Source organism: Gymnodraco acuticeps, unplaced genomic scaffold (genome assembly GCF_902827175.1).
Source record: "Gymnodraco acuticeps unplaced genomic scaffold, fGymAcu1.1, whole genome shotgun sequence".
Lineage (NCBI taxonomy): Eukaryota > Metazoa > Chordata > Actinopteri > Perciformes > Bathydraconidae > Gymnodraco > Gymnodraco acuticeps.
The window spans coordinates 75,253-94,317 of NW_022991123.1; the positions used below are offsets into that span (position 1 = coordinate 75,253).

General features: G+C 42.1%; 1 protein-coding gene and 2 non-coding genes across 4 annotated transcripts in view; all 3 read left to right on the forward strand.

The window, feature by feature from the left end:
• The window catches only part of LOC117560251 (E3 ubiquitin-protein ligase DTX4-like), a 40,219-nt gene extending 21,210 nt beyond the window's left edge, over positions 1–19,009 (forward strand). For both annotated transcript variants that reach the window (XM_034237105.1, XM_034237106.1), the window contains exons 5-12: positions 12,737–12,798; positions 12,913–13,074; positions 13,228–13,289; positions 14,535–14,701; positions 14,782–14,935; positions 15,013–15,102; positions 15,731–15,829; positions 15,942–19,009. In XM_034237105.1, the coding sequence (XP_034092996.1) occupies positions 12,737–12,798; positions 12,913–13,074; positions 13,228–13,289; positions 14,535–14,701; positions 14,782–14,935; positions 15,013–15,102; positions 15,731–15,829; positions 15,942–16,073 (928 nt within the window). In that variant the 3' untranslated portion in view covers positions 16,074–19,009. The remainder of the gene's footprint in view (positions 1–12,736; positions 12,799–12,912; positions 13,075–13,227; positions 13,290–14,534; positions 14,702–14,781; positions 14,936–15,012; positions 15,103–15,730; positions 15,830–15,941) is intronic.
• Positions 6,892–6,978, forward strand: trnay-gua. The gene is given in 2 exon segments: positions 6,892–6,928; positions 6,943–6,978. It is a non-coding gene; the product is annotated as a tRNA-Tyr (tRNA).
• trnay-gua lies at positions 11,678–11,764 on the forward strand. Its single transcript is given in 2 exon segments — positions 11,678–11,714; positions 11,729–11,764. It is a non-coding gene; the product is annotated as a tRNA-Tyr (tRNA).
• Positions 19,010–19,065: the final 56 nt, after the last annotated feature.

A 19,065-nucleotide genomic window follows, 5' to 3' on the forward strand; every position in this document is an offset into this window, starting at 1 on the left:
TTTCTCTGCTAAATCTCCTAATATCTCCCTCCATTTTAAAGGGGCTCTATTATCAGGGGTGCACATAACTTTTTTGCCCTGGTTCTCAAAGGAGCACCTGGAGATGTTGCTTGGTGCTCATCCTTAAAATGAAATAAATAAACCGGTCTTTATTTGTCAGACACACGGCACAGAACACACAGAGGTGAACACAGAACACACATGTAGAGGTGAACACAGAACACACATGCAGAGGTGAACACAGAACACACATGTAGAGGTGAACACAGAACACACATGCAGAGGCGAACACAAGACAACATTAGCACGACCAGTAATCCTACAAGCTGTCATCACTACCCTCCTGACTGTTCTCCTCACTGTCTTCCTCTCTGTCAGACATGGTAGCTGATGATGTAGGCCTACTACTTCCTCTCTGGTTGAGTCTGCGATTAGCTGCTTGCATCCACAAGTCAACTGCTGGGTTTGGGTCGAAAGTCCAGTTTTAAAAGGATATGTCTGGTTTACTGTCCTATAGTATACATTGGAATGATTTCAAACCTGTTTATCCCAATAATTATAAAGGAGTGCCTTGAAAATATGTGTTTACATAAATTGTGATCAAACCGTTTGAACTTAGACTAAAGTGAACTATCTAAACACTCAGAGTCCTTACCTCACTGAGCTGTAGTTATCAGCCTCTCAGTCTGACTGGAGAGGACTCTCCCTCCACATCATTGTAGAAACATCTTCTTCTTCCGTTAGAGCAGCTAGCACCAGATGCTAATAACAACAGCGCCCTCCCTTTCTCCCTCGCTCACTCCCTCGCTCACTCGCACTTTGGCTGTGAGCTGCGGGCGCCAGATAAGCAAACATCCCCCACTTTCATCACTTACAGCGCCCATCATACAGGGCAAATGAAACGTGTAACCGGGGTGAAAAGGGTGTTACATTTACTTAATTATGAATATTGTTACATCAAGGCCGAAAATTAGGATGAGCACCAACGGTCAAAAATGTTTTGTTCCCTCCCAGAACTGCCAGCGCAGCGCCTCCACAGATCTGGCGCCCTTGGCGAAAATCAACGCCAGTGCGACGGGCCGGCCCTGAGTTCATATGCAACTCGCAAATATCTTTCTCTTTCTCTCTCTCTCTCTCCTCTCTTCTCTCTTTTCTCTTTCTCTCTCTCCCACTCTCTCAATGTTGGTACGCAAATGCGCCTTTTTTCAAATGACCCGGTGCTCTTTTTTTGGCCGAGGTGCGCATGCGCACCTGCGCACCAGTTATGTGCAGCCCTGCCTATTATGCTAATGTACAGGGTTATCTTCTTATGTTGTGCCTCTACTGCAGGGGTCACCAACCTTTTTTAGGGTGAGGGCTACTTTAAAAAAATAAAACAAGTTGGTGGCTACTTTTACTCCTGTTTTTTGTTTCTTTTTTGCAGTGTATATATTTAGCACATTTTAACATTATTATATGCTTACCTTTAACCTTTGTGTGCTGTTTGGGTCTGTGGGACCCGTTTTCAGTGTTTACTAAAAGAACATGTACAATTTAATTATTTTAACCTGCTTTATTTGGGGGTGGACGGGCCTCACCTCCTCTAGGGGGGTCCTCACCTCCTCTAGGGGGGTCCGGGGGCATGCTCCCCCGGGAAGATGTTTTTTAAAGTGAAATGCATCAATCTGGTGCACTCTGGTGTATCCATACGTTCTGGTGAATTTATGGATACAGCTCTCAACACTTGGATGAAAGGGAGCTGTATACTTTTCAATAATCCAAACATCTTTAGAATATGATCACAACCAATAACAAATCATTTAAACTGGTTTATTCTTATTTTACCTAGTTAGCATTCTTTCTTTTTATTTATGCATATTTTACTAATCACTCTCCTTTTAAACTGTTTTTTGTTTTTTTTACTGTCCTATAGTACACACTGGAATGATTTCTTACTTTATCTATATTAAATAGATAAAGGTGTGCTCTCCCTAGCTCTCTCGCTCTCTCTCTCCCTCCCTCCCTAGCTCTCTCTCTCTCCCCTCTCTCTCTCTCTCTCCCTCCCTCCCTAGCTCTCTCTCTCTCCCTCTCTCTCTCTCTCACCCTCTCTCTCTCTCTCCCTCCCTCCCTAGCTCTCTCGCTGTCTCTCTCCCTCCCTCCCTAGCTCTCTCGCTCTCTCTCTCTCCCTCCCTCCCTAGCTCTCTCGCTCTCTCTCTCTCTCCCTCCCTCCCTATCTCTCTCGCTCTCTCTCTCTCCCTCTGTCTCGCTCGCTCACAGAGGCTGTGTGCTCCTCCGTGGCGATGACGGCTTGCGTTAAAAAACAATAATAAACATATTTGTAAAGTGGGGGGACACAAACGGAATTTCGAAAAGAGCGCGGGACATGTCCCCCCTGTCCCCAGGTGGAAATTACGCCATGCGTATGTGTGCGTCGAGTGCAATAAATATATAAGCAAGTTGCAACACACACAGAGTAAAACTCTGCCCCTCATGTGTTGTATAGGCTGTTCAATGGGGCTGATGTGTTGTGTAGATTCTGCCAGAAAGAAAATCAGCGGGGAGGTGCCACATTGCTTTTCTTCCTGACTGCAACGCTGGTCCCGCAAATCAAGCAAGAACGTGATTGGTCGATATTCATTGTCGGGGTGGGTGGAGGAGGGGTGTTAGATAGATATAAAGTTGTAGATAGAGTTCGCTATGATTTAGGTTTCGTTTATGCATAGGGTAGATTCTTTTAATTACATTTACTTTTTCGTTTTGTGTATTTTATACATTTTGGATTTGCTTGGCGAGCTATTTTTAGAACATGCCCCGCGGGCGACTCACGTTGCCCCTGTGGGCGACTAAGTGCCCGCGGGCACCGTGTTGGCTACCCCTGCTCTGTGACATGTTTACATCAAAAAGTATTTTTCTCATACTGCTCGTGCTGCAGCACGTCCTTTCACCCTCTGTCTGAAACCAGAGCCCAGTCTTTAATTTGAGACAAGCATCCATATGAAGTTTTGAGGATCTCTCAACAACATTTCTGCAAAACTAATGACACTTCCTCCTCAAAGCTCTGAGCGAGTGCTGCCTGAACACACGTGCTGTTGTTCCGTTCTTCATTGACCCACAGTGGCCGCTTTTAATCAGCTTTCAGTTACTCATCTACTTAACACAGATTATTCGGTGCTGCAACCGGAAAGAAAAAAGAGATTTCATAGTGATATAACTTTCCATGGTGTCACACAACTTCCTGGAAGCTTTCCCATTCGTCATTTAAACAACAGGTGCTTTTTTCTCTTCTCTTGGCAAAAGCAAGGTTGGATGGTTTAGCTGTAGATTTGTTTTGGTAGAACCCCCCTCCCTATCCCTGTTGTATGTCCCTGCCCACTCTCCTCCTACCCTGGCTCCTCTCCTCCCTCCTCTCCCGTCGCGTCTGAGCAGTCTGGGCCCCTCAGAGCCTCATTGTTGGTCTCCACAGTAACCTTTGTTGGATTACCCATGCCTGGGCCACATTAGCAGCACAATGCTGAGCCTCTGCGAGTTTTCTGGTCTCCTTCCCCCTCTCTCTGCTCAACCCCCTTTCCATATTATTTTCCTACTTTGTATTTCTGACTTTTTTTATTTTCATGAGCTCTTGGTGTTTTATCTCTCTAGCTCTGCTTCCTTATTGCAGCCTGTAAAGTTGTGCCATCTAAACATAACTGAAGTTAGTAAAAACGCCTTGCGAAGAAGCCCCTCGTAGAGTTTTTAAGGGTGTTTATTATTATTTTGGGGTGGGTGGAAGTTGCGTAATACCTTTTTTTTTTTTAATATATATTGTATTATTCGGTCAGCATTGTTTCTATCCCCAGACAATCATAATTCAGACAAGAGGAGGGGTGTGTTGATATATTTATGTGTGTGTCTGAGGTTGTGTGTGTGGACAGTCTCAGACTCAGACATGCACCAAGACAAGGGCTTGTGGGAATGCTTTGGGGGGGTACAAGACAAAGAAACGTGTCAGCAAACTGTCAAAGATTGATCACACTGTGTTGCAAGAAATCAGGCCAACACTAGAGAGGGAGGTTACACATCACACACACACACACACACACACACATACATGGAGTGTTGCCCGGCTGTGAAGGCATTTCACAAATGTGCACACACACATTGTCCTTCCCTATCGCACACAGTAAATATTGACCATCCTAACGGGAGATGCAGCGGAGAGTGTGTTCTCACTCTCTCTCTAGAGGGGGATTATGGGAATGAGACAAAGGGAGGGAATGAGTCGGGGGTGCTTTGAGGGGAGGGAGTAACACAGACAGCATACAGAGTTGAAGGAAATTAGGCAGGAAGAGGTGGGGGAAAGAGAGAACTCCATAAAGTCTGACTGTATATTGTGTGAGAGGAGAGCAGAGGAGCAGTGGGAGTGTGCTGGCACCTGTTCACCGAACCAACAGGTCTATATTAATCATGTGTGACCCATAGAGGGAGCTGTAGCAAAACACATAGGGAAAAGTGGTATCTATTTACACAGTCAAGGGAAATGAACAGTGACACCTTGAGAAAAACTAATATTCCTGAAGGAACGAGAATAATTAAATAATCATTCCAAGAGCAAACAAATGTATCTTCTGAGTATTGTCATATATTGGCTCATGTGCATGGGGTATTTGGCCTTTCAGCTGGCAGTGGTCCTTATGCTGTTAAAATGTTATATTTTGATTGGACTGCAGGAACAAAACTTTAAGGTCTTTGCTGTGACACGGTCAGCAGACGTACCCTGTAGGCCCCCGGCCCCCCATGCTGTGGCTTTTTTTTGGTAAAATCCTTGAATGAAGGAGAAATACAAAGAATGTACAGTATGATTGTAAAGCTCAAGCTACTAACAAATGTGTATTGTGTATTACGTGTCTCTACAAAAAAGAAACATTTGATATATTGAAAAATATATTTAAATGTTTTTTAAATCTATCGCCAACCTCCTAAAAAATAAATGTATAGGTATTCATCATTTAGCATTAGCAAAGCCTTCCATTGGGTTGGACTCGCTAGATTTTCTTTGTCTTCCAAAAAACATGTTTACGAGGTAAAAAAAAAGCATAACTTTGTAACATTTCTGCACAACAAAAAAATGTTTTGTCGTCTCAACAAACTGTAAGAGGGATTCATCTCTCCTCTAGCAGATAACGTTTTTTTTACATCACTTTTCTTAAAAAAACCGATGAGAATAAGAAATGAAGTTCATATCTTTGATGAAAGATTGGAACAAAAGCTGAGATGTGACAATTATTGTAAATGAATTCTAATTTAATATCCGTTATTTGTTAGCTATATACTATACGTTTTTGGATCCCAACAATTATTATTATTTTCAGAGAATGCTTTCAACGAGTTAAACATCTCTTAATATTATATAAATAATTAAATCTTATCAATATTAAAGTTTAGAATCAGGGCCTTGAGTATTCGTAGCAACAAGCTAAATCAAAATAAATTGTGTCAGATAAAGTAGGCTGTTAATGTGTCAGATAAATACTTAAGTAAATATAAGTAGCTCATAGGATCCACCTTGTTTACTCAATAGAAAATAATAAATAATACAAAATAGAATTTCACATGTATTATGATCTTTAAAAAACATCACGCAGTCACCCCATCTAGCACTTCCTGTCACGTATAATAATTGTTCACAAAAGCAGAGGAATATCAACATTAGTGTTTGAGTTACAGAGTTTGTGTGTCCATAAGAATGTGTGTGAGGCTGTGGGCGTGTGAGATAATGTGTGTGTGAGAATGTGTGTGTGTGTTTTATTGTCTGGTGTCTGAATCAGGCCAGCTGAGGTCCATCTGGGTCCCGAGGGGACAGCAGTAGCAGAGGGGACGGAGGGAGTGTGTGAGACAAAGCTGAGCAAGTGTGTGTGATCCTATGGGAAGCAGGCGGAGAAAGGTGGGCGGGTGTGAGGTCACTGTGGGTCAAGAGACTGGGGTCCCATCCTGGCCCTCCCCCCCTGACAGGAACAGGACCTTCCTCTTTCGTGGGTCTTGTGTTTATGTTCTTCTTCTATGACAGTTTTAATGTTCCCTCTGTGCTGCCTGGCTTCCTGCCCAAGCACTTTCTCCTCTAGTAAGTCATTTTTCATGGAGGATTAAAAGTGACATATACAAATAAACATGTCGATATAAGTGTCATCACAATATCAAAATGATGACTATAATTCCTTTCCAAAGTATCTCTATAATGAGGATGTTTAAGAATGTCCCTTTCTCGTTGTTCTTCTTCGCCTCTTTTGTTTTTCTTCTTTATCTTCTTCTCTGTGTTCAGGTTTGTCATCACTTTCTGGTTGTTCCTCCCCACTGCTTCTTCTTATTCAAAATAATGGAGGAATATATTGAATTTTAAAGTATTTTAATGAATAGAACACTGAAATTATTTAGACTATTTTTATTTTGGTACATAACCAGCACTATGTTCAAATCTGGGAATTGCTGCAACTTGTAGCCAACTGTACGCAGAAAAATCCCCCCCCAGTGTGATAACAGGTCGTCAGTGCAAACAAAGGAGCTGTGTGTGTTATCAGTGGGACAGCTTGAAAGTGTGTTAATCACCAGCAGCCTATTAAATATTAATAGATCTGGTGACAGGGATATCTCTCTGTGTGTGTGTGTGTGTGTGTGTGTGTGTGTGTGTGTGTGTGTGTGTGTGTGTGTGTGTGTGTGTGTGTGTGTGTGTGTGTGTGTGTGTGTGTGTGTGTGTGTGTGTGTGTGTGTGTGTGTGTGTGTGTGTGTGTTGTGTGTGTGTGTGTGTGTGTGTGTGTGTGTGTGTGTGTGTGAGTGATCACTGTCATCGTCGCTCATTGAATGGATCCCAATAAGATCTAATATAGGTGTTTCCCATCCGTCATCAGCACACACTCTATTTATAGCGGAGCTGCAAGGAGACCTTCGATAGCTCAGTTGGTAGAGCGGAGGACTGTAGTGGCTAAAGCTGAAATCCTTAGGTCGCTGGTTCAATTCCGGCTCGAAGGAGGTGCTGTTTTAATTAAATCCTATATTATTACTATTGGTTTGAATTCCAACTTGAATCTCAGCTTTGTTGAAAGGTAGCCACTTTTAGCTTAGCATTGTTGATTTGTAGTCACGTGACTGAGAAGTAGTTCGTTAACAGCCTAATGTTAGCTTTTTACCTCTGCCAATAGCATTTACAATTCAAAAATCATAAAGTGGTGATAATATGTGGAGATTATCCCACTGAACAAAATGTCTAAGAATCATAAACGTGTGTTTGCCGCAGCTCTTATTTTTTGCAATATTCTAAAATCCCATTGCTTTTTTGTCATGGGAGCCATGTTGATTGATTGATTGATTGAAAATGGTATTAACAGATTGCAGAATGGGTACAATACAGTACAGCTCAATACACACAATTGTTAAGGGGATGCAGACCAGAGAAAGACTTTCGTCTTGTTTACATCAGGGTCCCCCATGTTGACGCTAACCTCAGGATCGGCCTACAACATGACTGCACTACTCATGTGCAGCACCTGTGTGTTTTGGAAGCTACATCTATGAATTTGTATTGATACCACATTGCATCCATGTTTTCTGTTGTTGAAACCTCACACTTCTTCCACATTGGTGCAGACTCACACACAAATACACACATGAGACCCCATTTACATGCATACGAAACGCAAACAAACCGAATACGATATAAAAAAAGTATTCCCTTCACACGAGACCGCTCGACCCGCTGGAGACGCTGTAGTACATATGCCGGGCCTGTAAGTGGCGCTGTACTTTCTCCACAAAATTCACCAAAAGCAGCGAAGAAGACCCCGGAGCATGGTTGCCATGGTTGCCCTTCTGTTTATTCCCCGCGGTGGATTTAGCAACATGTAGTTCATGTAATTCTCCATGTCCACTTGTTGCTGATGGTTGTGGTAGAGGAGCTGTAGAGTTTGCACTAACATCTGTAGCATGGTCAGTAGCTACTGACAGCAGTGAGCAGCAGAGGTGGGGAGAGGTGGGGCTATGGCTTCATCGTTATCAGGAAATGATCGTATAGAGCAGGGGTAGCCAACACGGTGCCCGCGGGCACTCAGTCGCCCGCAGGGGCAACGTGAGTCGCCCGCGGGGCATGTTCTAAACATAGCTCGCCAAGCAAATCCAAAATGTATAAAATACACAAAACAAAAATGGAAATGTAATTAAAAGAATCTACCCTATGCATAAACGAAACCTAAATCATAGCAAACTCTATCTACTTACTACAACTCTATATCTATCTAACACCCCTCCTCCCCACCCCCACAATAAATATCGACCAATCACGTTCTTGCTTGATTTGCGGGACCAGCGTTGCAGTCGGGAAGAAAAGCAACCTCCCCGCTGATTTTCCTTCTGGCCGAATCTACACAACACATCAGCCCCATAATGGGTCGGCTCTAGAACAAATCGAATGGGGGGGCAATTATTTACCAAGGGGGGGCACACACTACCGTCAACAACCAACACACAAACACCAACGCAACTTCAGCTGTAAAGTCTATTGTTTTTCACACGCATTGCAGGGTGTTGCGCTATTTTATAGCGCACCTATGACTTGTGCATACATGCACGGTTGTGGCACGACCACCAAAACAGAAACATATAAGGACATAGGCCACCATATAAAAGTGTGCAAATGTATTTAGTATCCTATCCATGTGAACATGTTTTAGGTGGGGGTGGACCTAACCTCCTCTAGGAGGGTCTATTGAAGTTAAATGCATCAATCTGGTGCACTTTGAGAGCAAAATGAAGAGATCTATGGATAGCCTACATCTCTCAGCATCCATATGAAACAGAACTGTACACAGATTTACTTTTTCTTTATGGATATTTTACTAATCACTCCCCTTTTAAACTGTATTCTTGTGTTACTGTCCTATAGTATTTCATACCCGTTTTTCATTTATTCTCTTATTTTTTAATAACTATAATGATCATATAAAGGTATTCCTCGCAAATACTTGTTTACATAAATGGTGACCAAACCGTTTGAGACCCACTGAGATAACCTACACTAAAGTTAACTATCTAAACACTGAGAGAGTCCTTACCTCACTGAGCTGACGTTATAAGATCCTCTCAGTCTGACAGGAGAGGACTCTCCTCCACCTTGGTGTAGAAACAGCTCTTTATATCCGTTAGCATAGCCAGCTAACCAGATGCTAGTTACAACATTCCACGTTACCGCTCGCGCACTCACAAAATGCGCTCGTGCCACACACACACACAGAGCCGAGCTTGAATGAAACACAGAGACCCAGAAGTAGGCTACTTGTACTGTACTGTATATCATATTATTTTCGATGGCTTTACTGTATAATCAGTTTAACAGATCGCCACTGGGCTTTCATCTGAACACACAGCCACGTAATGATAACAAAACAAAGGTCGAGGGTCATTGGTCAAGCAACACACCAATCAGAGAGCAGCAGTGAGCACACCTCAGGCTGTGTTTTATATTTGTATTCTTTATTTCTGATGTATTTCACACAAAAAACCTTTACGGGCCGTCCACACTACAGCTTCGACAGCTTCAAAAACGGTTTCCAACGCGTCTGCCCATTCACTTTGAATGGGGTGACGTCACGTTGCCTCGCTTTTCACCGAACTAAATTGTGAGTAGCATAGCGGTCCGTCTCCGGCGTCAGAAGTTGAACAAATGTTCAACTTCTGACGCCGGAGTAGCCAGCGCCAGCCAATCAAATCCCGTTTCTGAAAATCTGACAGATCAAGCCCTAGCCAATCAAACCGCGTCTAAGCTGGGAGAGATATCCCGACGTTCATTTCTATATTTCAAAAAAAGATGGAGGAGAAACTAATTATCGCCGTAGCAAATCACCCGGTTTTGTATGAGCAGACCCTCTTCACCTACCGGGATACAAACCGGAAGAACCAGTCATGGAGGGAGGTGGCAGAGACAGTGGGTGAAACTGGTTTAACACTGAGTTTATATATATATATATTGCTCGCATAAAATCCCCGTTTTTTTTTGCTTTGTATGTCGGGGTCGGGAGATTCATGTGATTGGTTGTTGGTCGCGTTGCTCGAATAAAATCCCCAAGCTTCAGACACGCCCAGCTCCAAGCTTTTTTTGAAGCTGTAGTGTGGACAACGTTAGTGGAAACATTTTCACTTATATGATTAAAAAAAAAAAACCGGCAAAGTGGCAAGGCTTGCCCACGTGTTGGGGGGGCACAGTGACTCATTTGGGGGGGGCATGGCCCGCGAATGACCCCCCATGACGCCGACCCTGGCCCCATTGAACACAGCCTAGTCATGCCAGCCTATACTGCACATGAGGGGCAGAGTTTTACTCTGTGTGTTGTAACTTGCATATATATTTATTGCACTTGACGCACACACACGCATGGTGTAATCTCCACTGGGGACGGGGACGGGGGACATGTCCCCGCACTTTTCGAAATCCCGTTTGTGTCCCCCCACTTTACAAATATGTTTATTTATTTATTTTTAACGCAAGCCGTCATCGCCACGGAGGAGCACATAACCTCTGTGAGCGAGCGAGACAGAGGGAGAAAGAGAGAGCGAGCGAGGGAGCTAGGGAGGGAGGGAGAGGGATAGCGAGAGAGCTAGGGAGAGCACACTTTTATCTATGTAATAGATAAAGTAAGAAATCATTCCAATGTGTACTATAGGACAGTACAAAAAACTGTTTAAAAGGGGAGTGATTAGTAAAATATGCATAAATAAAAAGAAAGAATGCTAACATAAGATAAGAATAAACAAGTTTAAATGATTTGTTATTGGTTGTGATCATATTCTAAAGATGATTGGAGTATTGAAAAGTATACAGCTCCCTTTCATCTGAGTGTTGAGAGCTGTATCCATAAATTCATTTTGTGCTCAAAGTGCACCAGATTGATGCATTTCACTTCAACATTTTAAAAAACATCTTCCCGGGGGTGCATGCCCCCGGACCCCCCTAGAGGAGGTGAGGACCCCCCTAGAGGAGGTGAGGACCCCCCTAGAGGATGTGAGGTCCCCCTGGAGGAGGTGAGGACCCCCCTAGAGGATGTGAGGTGCCCCCTAGAGGATGTGAGCCCCACCCCCAAATAAAGCAGGTTAAAATAATTAAATGTCATACATTTTATTTTAGTAAACACTGAAAATGGGTCCCACAGACCCAAACAGCACACACAGGTTAAAGGTAAGCATATAATAATTTTAAAATGTGCTAAATATATATATTGCAAAAAACAAAAAAAAAGAGGAGGAAAAGTAGCCCCCGACTTGTTTTATTTTTTTAAAGTAGCCCTCATCCTAAAAAAGGTTGGTGACCCCTGGTATAGAGGCTTACACACGGAGCCGTTTGGACCCCAGAGCGTTCCGGTTGCAGATCTATGCACCTTGGGACACGTTATCGTTTGCGAGGTCCGTTTCCGTTACGGCCTCGTGTGAACGAACGGGCTATACGAAAGAGAAAAGTAGCGGATTCAACCGTTTGCGTTCTCGTGTAAACAGCACATTAGTGAGTCATTCACTCCTGCATCGTCATGTGTCACTGAGTGGGGTTAAGTGAAAGCAGCTTAGTTAACAGAAAGCCTGTTAAAGCTAAACCAACGACAGGAAACAACAGATCATCGTCCTGCTGTCCATCACACTGTTAGGGTTAGGGACTGTGTTTCGATACACATGCAGAAATTCCCATTTATCCCCTTCGATAGCTCAGTTGGTAGAGCGGAGGACTGTAGTGGTCAACGCCGATATCCTTAGGTCGCTGGTTCAAATCCGGCTCGAAGGAGGTACTGTTTTTAAAAGAAACTGTCTTTTATGTATATTATTAACATTATGTTCTATTTGTTTGATTTCCTTCTTGAATCACAGCTCCTCTATTTATGACAGTTACATTGTTTTTTTATATTTGCAGATAACAGAATCTTTAAATTACCAGAAATGTTTTACTTGACCAACATTGTATACAACTCTGTTGAAACAGTATCTGTGTGTGACAGGTGGCTTTGTCACTGGTAGGTGTGGGAGCCAAAATGATTATTAAGCTGTCGTCTATTATTATCATAATCATTATCGGTTTACTTTTGTAATTGGTTATCACTTCTGCTTAATGTCACATGGGTGTGGTTTATTGTATTTAATGCACCTGTCATATGTCGGGTTTTGTGGAAAGACAGGGTGAGCTGGGTTCAGACATATCCTGGAGCCCGTTTGGTCCCGCTTTAGTTATTGTTTTTTGAATCGTTTTATTATTAATCATCTTTTAACTTCAGTACTGGCTGCTTATTAGACACGAGTCACAGTGAAGAGCCAAGTTTAGCCTCTCAGTGAGATCATTTATAGGGAATTGTGTAGCTACAGGTAAAAGGGTGAGGAGGATGATGACGATTGTGACGATGATGATGATTCAGATAATCTCCAGCTATTGGCTGTCTGTGGATTAGCTCTCATAAATACACCGACAGTTATGCGTAGATTTACCCTGAGAACGAGGCAATACAGAGGGAGAGAGGACGAAAACACTCTTATTGTGTCTTTAGGTGTCATCAATCTTTTTTCCTTTTTGAAAATGTGAAATGATTAAGCTCATTTGAATTGATTGTCGTTATTTATGGTTGCAACCATTTAGCGCTAGAATGACAGTCATCCATTTTTCGAAGTGAGTATCTTCTACAGTGTAGGGTAACCTCCAACTATGTTTTGTCTTTTAAGGTATGATCTGACTCTGAAATGCTCAAGCAGTTTGTGTCTTCTCTTGCAGTGTGCCCACCGTCCCAGTGAAGAACCTCAATGGATCCAGCCCGGTCCACCCTGCACTGGCCGGTAAATCTCAAACACACACTATACTCGGGCTGCTTCAGATTTACAAAGAGTCAAAGATATTTGTCTTATTTGTTCTGTTCTAACCACACTCATGTTCTCTTTGCTGTGTCTCAGGGATCACAGGGATCCTGATGAGTGCTGCCGCTCTGCCTGTGTGTCTGACCAGACCCCCAAAACTGGTGCTGCACCCCCCACCTGTCAGCAAGAGCGACATCAAACCCGTGCCAGGCTTCGGCCACTGCTGCAGAAAGACCACCAAGAAGCAGGCTCGCAAGGGTAAGCAAAAGCAGTGACTGAAATTCCACATAAACAACCTCCCTAAATGCTTTTATATATTGTGAGAGTTTGAAAAATGATTCACCAACAGGTTAACATGTTAACCATCTGGACCTTTTCTTGACTGTAAGCCTCTTTTCTTCTTGTGTGCAGGTAAAACTCCAGAGGAGGTGGTAAAGAAGTACCTGCAGAAAGTAAAAAGTCCACCAGAGGAGGTATGAACAGTATTTATTAGAATGCATAGTTCATTGAAACTTTAGCAAAATATCAATATCTGCTAATGCAATATTCAAATAGCAGGACGTACAACTTTATTAAAGGCTACATATGTTTCAAAATACCATTTAAAATGAATTGTTGTGGGGATATCCTGGCCTGCAAATCGTGTTCTACAGACAAAATATATTTCTTAGGTACAGAGCTACGGTGACTGACAGGTGCAAACGCGACCTAAGACATTTCCATTAGGGGAAACGCGCTGTAGCTACAGAAACAATTCAACTATAAAAACACAAATGAGCCAAAAAACAAGCAAAACATCTTCACCATGTTGACAACACAGTGTTGCTCAGTGTTTACTAAAAGTGCTGACATCAACAAGCGCTCCGGTCCTAGCTTTGTCAGCTAGTTTCCCTGTTTCTGTTATGAGCTTTTTGCTGCTTTTTTTATTTGCAGCGTTTTGTTTATGTAGCGCTTTTGATAAACACTGTTCATGTTTCGTCAAGTTGGTGAATGTTTTATAGATTCTGCGCTTGTGTTGTCAAGTTGGTGAAGATGTTTCTTCATTTCCATGTGTTTGGTACATTTGCAATGTTTCTAAAAGGGTTTCTAATGGAATGTATTTGGCCGTTGTAATGTATGAGCATCTGTCGGCCACCGTTCAGATCCTCTTTGAGGAAATCCCACCACTCCCTCTCTGTTTTCTTAGTTTTTCTCCTTTTTTTTACTATCGTTTACATTATTTGTATCTGTATACATATATATGTCCCTCTATGATAGAAAACAATAAAAAGTTGGTCACAAAAAAAAGAAAATCCCGCCATTTAATATATTTTTATATAATGAAAATAGTGATTGAAAAATGATCAACCCCTCCGATATCATGAATCACATTGCAGTTACAATATTGGCCTTAGTTGTTTTTTTCAAATGATGCAGCCCTAGTTTTTGTGTATCTCATAACAAGCATAATGTTGGTTTCTTATTAAACAGTATACTTTTCTTTTGATTGAATGAAAAAACTATTCATATCTTACACTACACAATAGGCTTTTTCATTCTATTTAAACCCGGCTAATTCTATTTTAGCTATTTCAATTTTATTTTCTTGGCTTTTTATTGACTTGTTTCTGTTGCACTATGCTTTTGACGTTTTTTATATTTGTAAAGCACTTTGAATTGCTGTATATAAAAAGCGTGCCTTCCCTAAAAAAAAGGGTCTTCTTTCTCTTCTCTCCTAGGACTGTACCATCTGTATGGAGCCGCTGGGGGGTCCGTCTGGTTATAAGGGCCCAGGGGTGACCCCTGTGTCTCGGGCGGAGTCAGTCGGGCGGTTAGCACAGTGTGGACACCAGTACCATTTCCAGTGTTTGGTGGCCATGTATAATAACGGCAACAAAGACGGCAGGTAGGTTACAGAATATTCCTCCTCATTGTCTCTCAAACTGCTTTGCAAATGAGCTCATCAATTCACTCCTCTCTTGACAGCCTTCAGTGTCCCACCTGTAAAACCATCTACGGCGTGAAGACAGGCAACCAACCGGCGGGAAAGATGGAGTACCACATCATCCCTCACTCCCTGCCGGGGCATCCTGACTGCAAAAGCATCCGCATCATCTACAACATACCGCCAGGCCTTCAGGTACTCACAGATGTATTGCTCTTACTCCCACGTCAGTTAGTTTGATCAGCCTGCTAACATCAGTCCTCTCCTCCCAGGGACCAGAGCATCCGAACCCAGGGAAGCCCTTCACTGCCAGAGGCTTCCCCCGACACTGCTACCTCCCCGACAGCGAGAAAGGACGCAAGGTGAGCACAATACACCGTCCAACTATTTGAATCCATTCTTTACACACCTCTATTTGACGCCGTTGTCCATGACCACCACACAGTACAGACTGTAACACCTCTGTTGTGTTCTTTTTGACTTATGATTTGTTATAACTGACTGCTACTTGTCTACCTCAGACTTCCACACTATTTCTAAAGAGATAATCAATGTTTGTGCAATATTCATTTGTTATTCATTTTACAATTTATTTGTGTTATTACTGGCTGTTACTTCAGTACTTTCACTTGTTCAATTACTTTCTTTATAATGCTGCAACTTATTTCTTACCATTTGATGATTTAATCTTTTAATAACGTCCTCTTTATTTAAAATGTTAGTCTTCTAACTTTATTTGTGCCTTTGTATCTGCCCTTTCCTTTTGCTGTACGAATGTACTTTTTCCCACTGTGGAAATGCTTTAAAGAGGCCCTTTTATGGGCTGTAGTGTGTTATGTGGTATGAGAACACCAGTGCATGAAAACAGTATTTACCAGACCAGAATCTTTTGTACAGTAGAGGCACAAAGTACAAATGTAAACCTGAAAGAATCATATAGGGCCCTTTTTAAAACGTGTTTTCCTTACCTGTACCCAAACCTTTGTTCAGGTACTGAAGCTGCTCCTGGTAGCGTGGGACCGCAGGTTGATCTTCTCCATTGGAACTTCAAGCACCACCGGAGAGTCTGACACCGTCATCTGGAACGAGGTATTAAAACAATATTACAATGTATTTGAAAGGCCGAAGTTTGTGATGTACGTACCTTTCTTGTTTTTATGTCACTGGAAAAAAGAAAATATGACTTTGCCCTCTCTTCCAGGTCCACCACAAGACAGAGTTTGGCTCCAACCTGACGGGCCACGGCTTCCCGGACCCCGGACACCTGAACAACGTCCTGGAAGAGCTGCGAGCTCAGGGCATCACAGAGGACGATGGACTGATGGAGAAGTGAGAGGACCATGAAACATGTGAGAGCAATGAAGAGAGGACGGAGAGATACAAACCATGAAAATAAAAGAAGAAGAAGAAGCAGGAGGAGGACTGAGACACTCTCCCTGCCAGCACTTAACAGGGTGCAGGGGACGTTTGAGGTTATAGAAGACATAGCTTGTTTTTGCGGAGGGAACCACTTTTCAAGATGGTGATTGAGTCTGGGTTCCCCTATCGGTACAAGTCTGTCTACACACTTTTCGAGCAAGCACATAAACAGCAGTGGGGGGGGAGTAAAAAGCTGCAGCAGATTTTTTTTTTTTTAAAGGAGAAAGAAGCTAAAGGGAAAAAATGATAGCACTCATGGGTACTCATACTAGCCAGCTAGGTACTACTAAATGTCTGAGAATGAATCAGTACTAACACTTAGGACACAAACAAGTTACATTTACTGAGGGAAAGCAGAACCAGGAAAAGAAAGTCAAAAGAGAGCGCAGTTTTGATGAAAACTGTTGGGAGAGAACGGACAAAGGAAGAAGTCAGAGCAGCGGGGGAGGAGACAGGAGGAGGGAAAGATGAAGCAGAAAGACACGAAGATGATGTAAGAATGTAGCGTAGGATAGGAGTAGTGTAAAATCAACTTGTATGGTACTTAGCTAGGCTATCATTAAGAGGTAACAGAGCGGTGGAGGAGGAGGAGGAGGAGGAGGAGGAAAGACAGATGGTGCTCGCTTTTGTTCACACCACCTGCCTGTCAGTGGCTCAGTGCTGCTGCTCCCCCCTGTGGCGGTGCTGAGAAACTACAACTGCAAGATAAAACTGTTACTATGAGTTATCCACCTGTTACGTTTTATCATTGTTACCTATAATCCTCATTTAACGTCATTCCATACTTTACCTCCTACGTTGACTTGATGGGTTTTTATATGTGTTTATGATTGCGTGTGAAATGACTAAAGACCAAACGCAGGCCCGGCCTGTTTGGAGTCTTACTTATCGAGCCCTTGTGGTGAAAGTTAACCGTACATACACAGGTACCAGTATTTACTTATGTATCTTTATTTCTGTCCCTTGTGACGGTGCACAGTGGATGTAAATGCTGTGAGAAAAGCTGAGGATGTGAATAACAACCTGAAGATAAAACCAATTTGAGCGTTGACAAAAATGCTGAGGATTTTTGATTAGATCTAGTTCACCTATCTTCTCAAAAATAAAGTAATCTTCGGCTTGTTCACAGCCAGGAAATCCTCAGATTGGGCAGGTGGGGTGGAGAAGATGGAGAGGTAGACCTGAAGTCATGACTTACAGAGGGGAAAAAAGCTATTGGCCGACGAGTGCAAACGCGCTACAAGGTGCCAAAACAGTTCTATTAGGAGAAACACTGCAGCTTCAGAAACTATACAAACACATGTGTCAAAATACATTCAAATTTAGAAACAAATGTACCAACTTGACAACACATACCAAGTATTTAAGAAACATTCACCGTGTTTGCCATAATATCAGAAGGAATCATGCGATCGCATTGTTAAAATAAGTCGATGAAGCTTACTGTACATTTTAGGAAACGTTCCAACAACAGACAATACAGAAGCGCACGGTCCCGGTGTGCATCCCTTTTTAGTGTACTCTGGTTTACGTTGTGTTTTGAGCTTCTTGCAGCGTTATTTATTTGCAGCGCTTTACTAATGCAGCGCTTTCAGTAAACGCTGCCCTGGTTTCGGCAAGTTGGTGAATGGTTTTTTTGTATGCGCATGTGTTGTCAGGTCATTCTTTATCTGCATGTGTTTTTGCACATTTGTGTTATTTGATTTGTTTATGAAACTGCGGCGATAATGAAAATGTGTTGGGCCGCTGGAACGGGTTTTCACCTGTCAGCCACCGTAACACTGGGATTATAAACGCCAATCAATCACATCAATTCTTATGAATGAAGATCAACTAGGCATCTATTAAATATCCAGTATTCATTTAAATGTGAATTTCCCAGTTAGGTATCATCAACAGTTAATGACTAGATGTTTCATTGCAATTGCCCAAAACTATTTAACACCAACAACAGGAAACTTCCCAAATGGGCTTGCTTCTGATTGGCTGGCACCCCAAAAAGTAAAGAAATAAGCTAATTGTAAGCAATACAGAGTATGGGATGTTTAATATGTGACTTGTTGGCTGCAGTTCCAGATCAGAATAATATATTTTAAATTAAAAAAAAGTCAAAGAATCCTCTTCTTACCTCAACCCTTCCTGACTGATGTCACATGGCCCAGTCTTTGAGTTGGGTCTATAAAGGACCCCTTATCACAATGTTACAAGAAATGTGTGTGTGAGTGTGAAAGATAACCTGTGTACTGTGTATACTACTCACATGCTCCCAGTTTAGGGTTTTATTTTGGTACTCCGTCATTCATTATCTCAGATGATGATGGTTCCCCCTTCCTTCTTTGTTAGGTAATTTTATTTTGAAAAGTAGGTACACTTGTTTTGCATTTTCATTGCCACTATTATAGATTAAATTGCCTTTTTTATATTGTATGTTCATGTCATATTAATTATGCCCTTTTTGTATTTGTTACAATTGGTTTACAGAGACGGTATTGTTAAATACGATGGTTTTTTTTGTCATTGTGTACAGAAATTAAGCTGATCTGTGTCATCTTTTCCTTGGAAAAGGAATGTGATGGTAGACTTTTATTTGAGTGTGAAATGTAATGAATTGTAGGAGCAAGTCAAACCCTTACACATGTGCTCTTCTGTGAGGTAAAGAATGCTTTTATTTTTTACATATCATCTGTCTTGTTAACTTTATCTGCTCTGAACTTTAGTAGCAGATGTGTTGATGGACACATTGGTGTTAGTCTTAAATTCACCACTCTTTAAGCTGCAGAATGGTACAAGTCGTAAAAGATGATTATTTTAAACATTGTAAAATACAATAAAATCGAAATTTCCTCCTGAGCTGTTGCAGTTGTCTTGCTTTGTTGGCCCAAACACTGCACATTGACTTGTAAAAA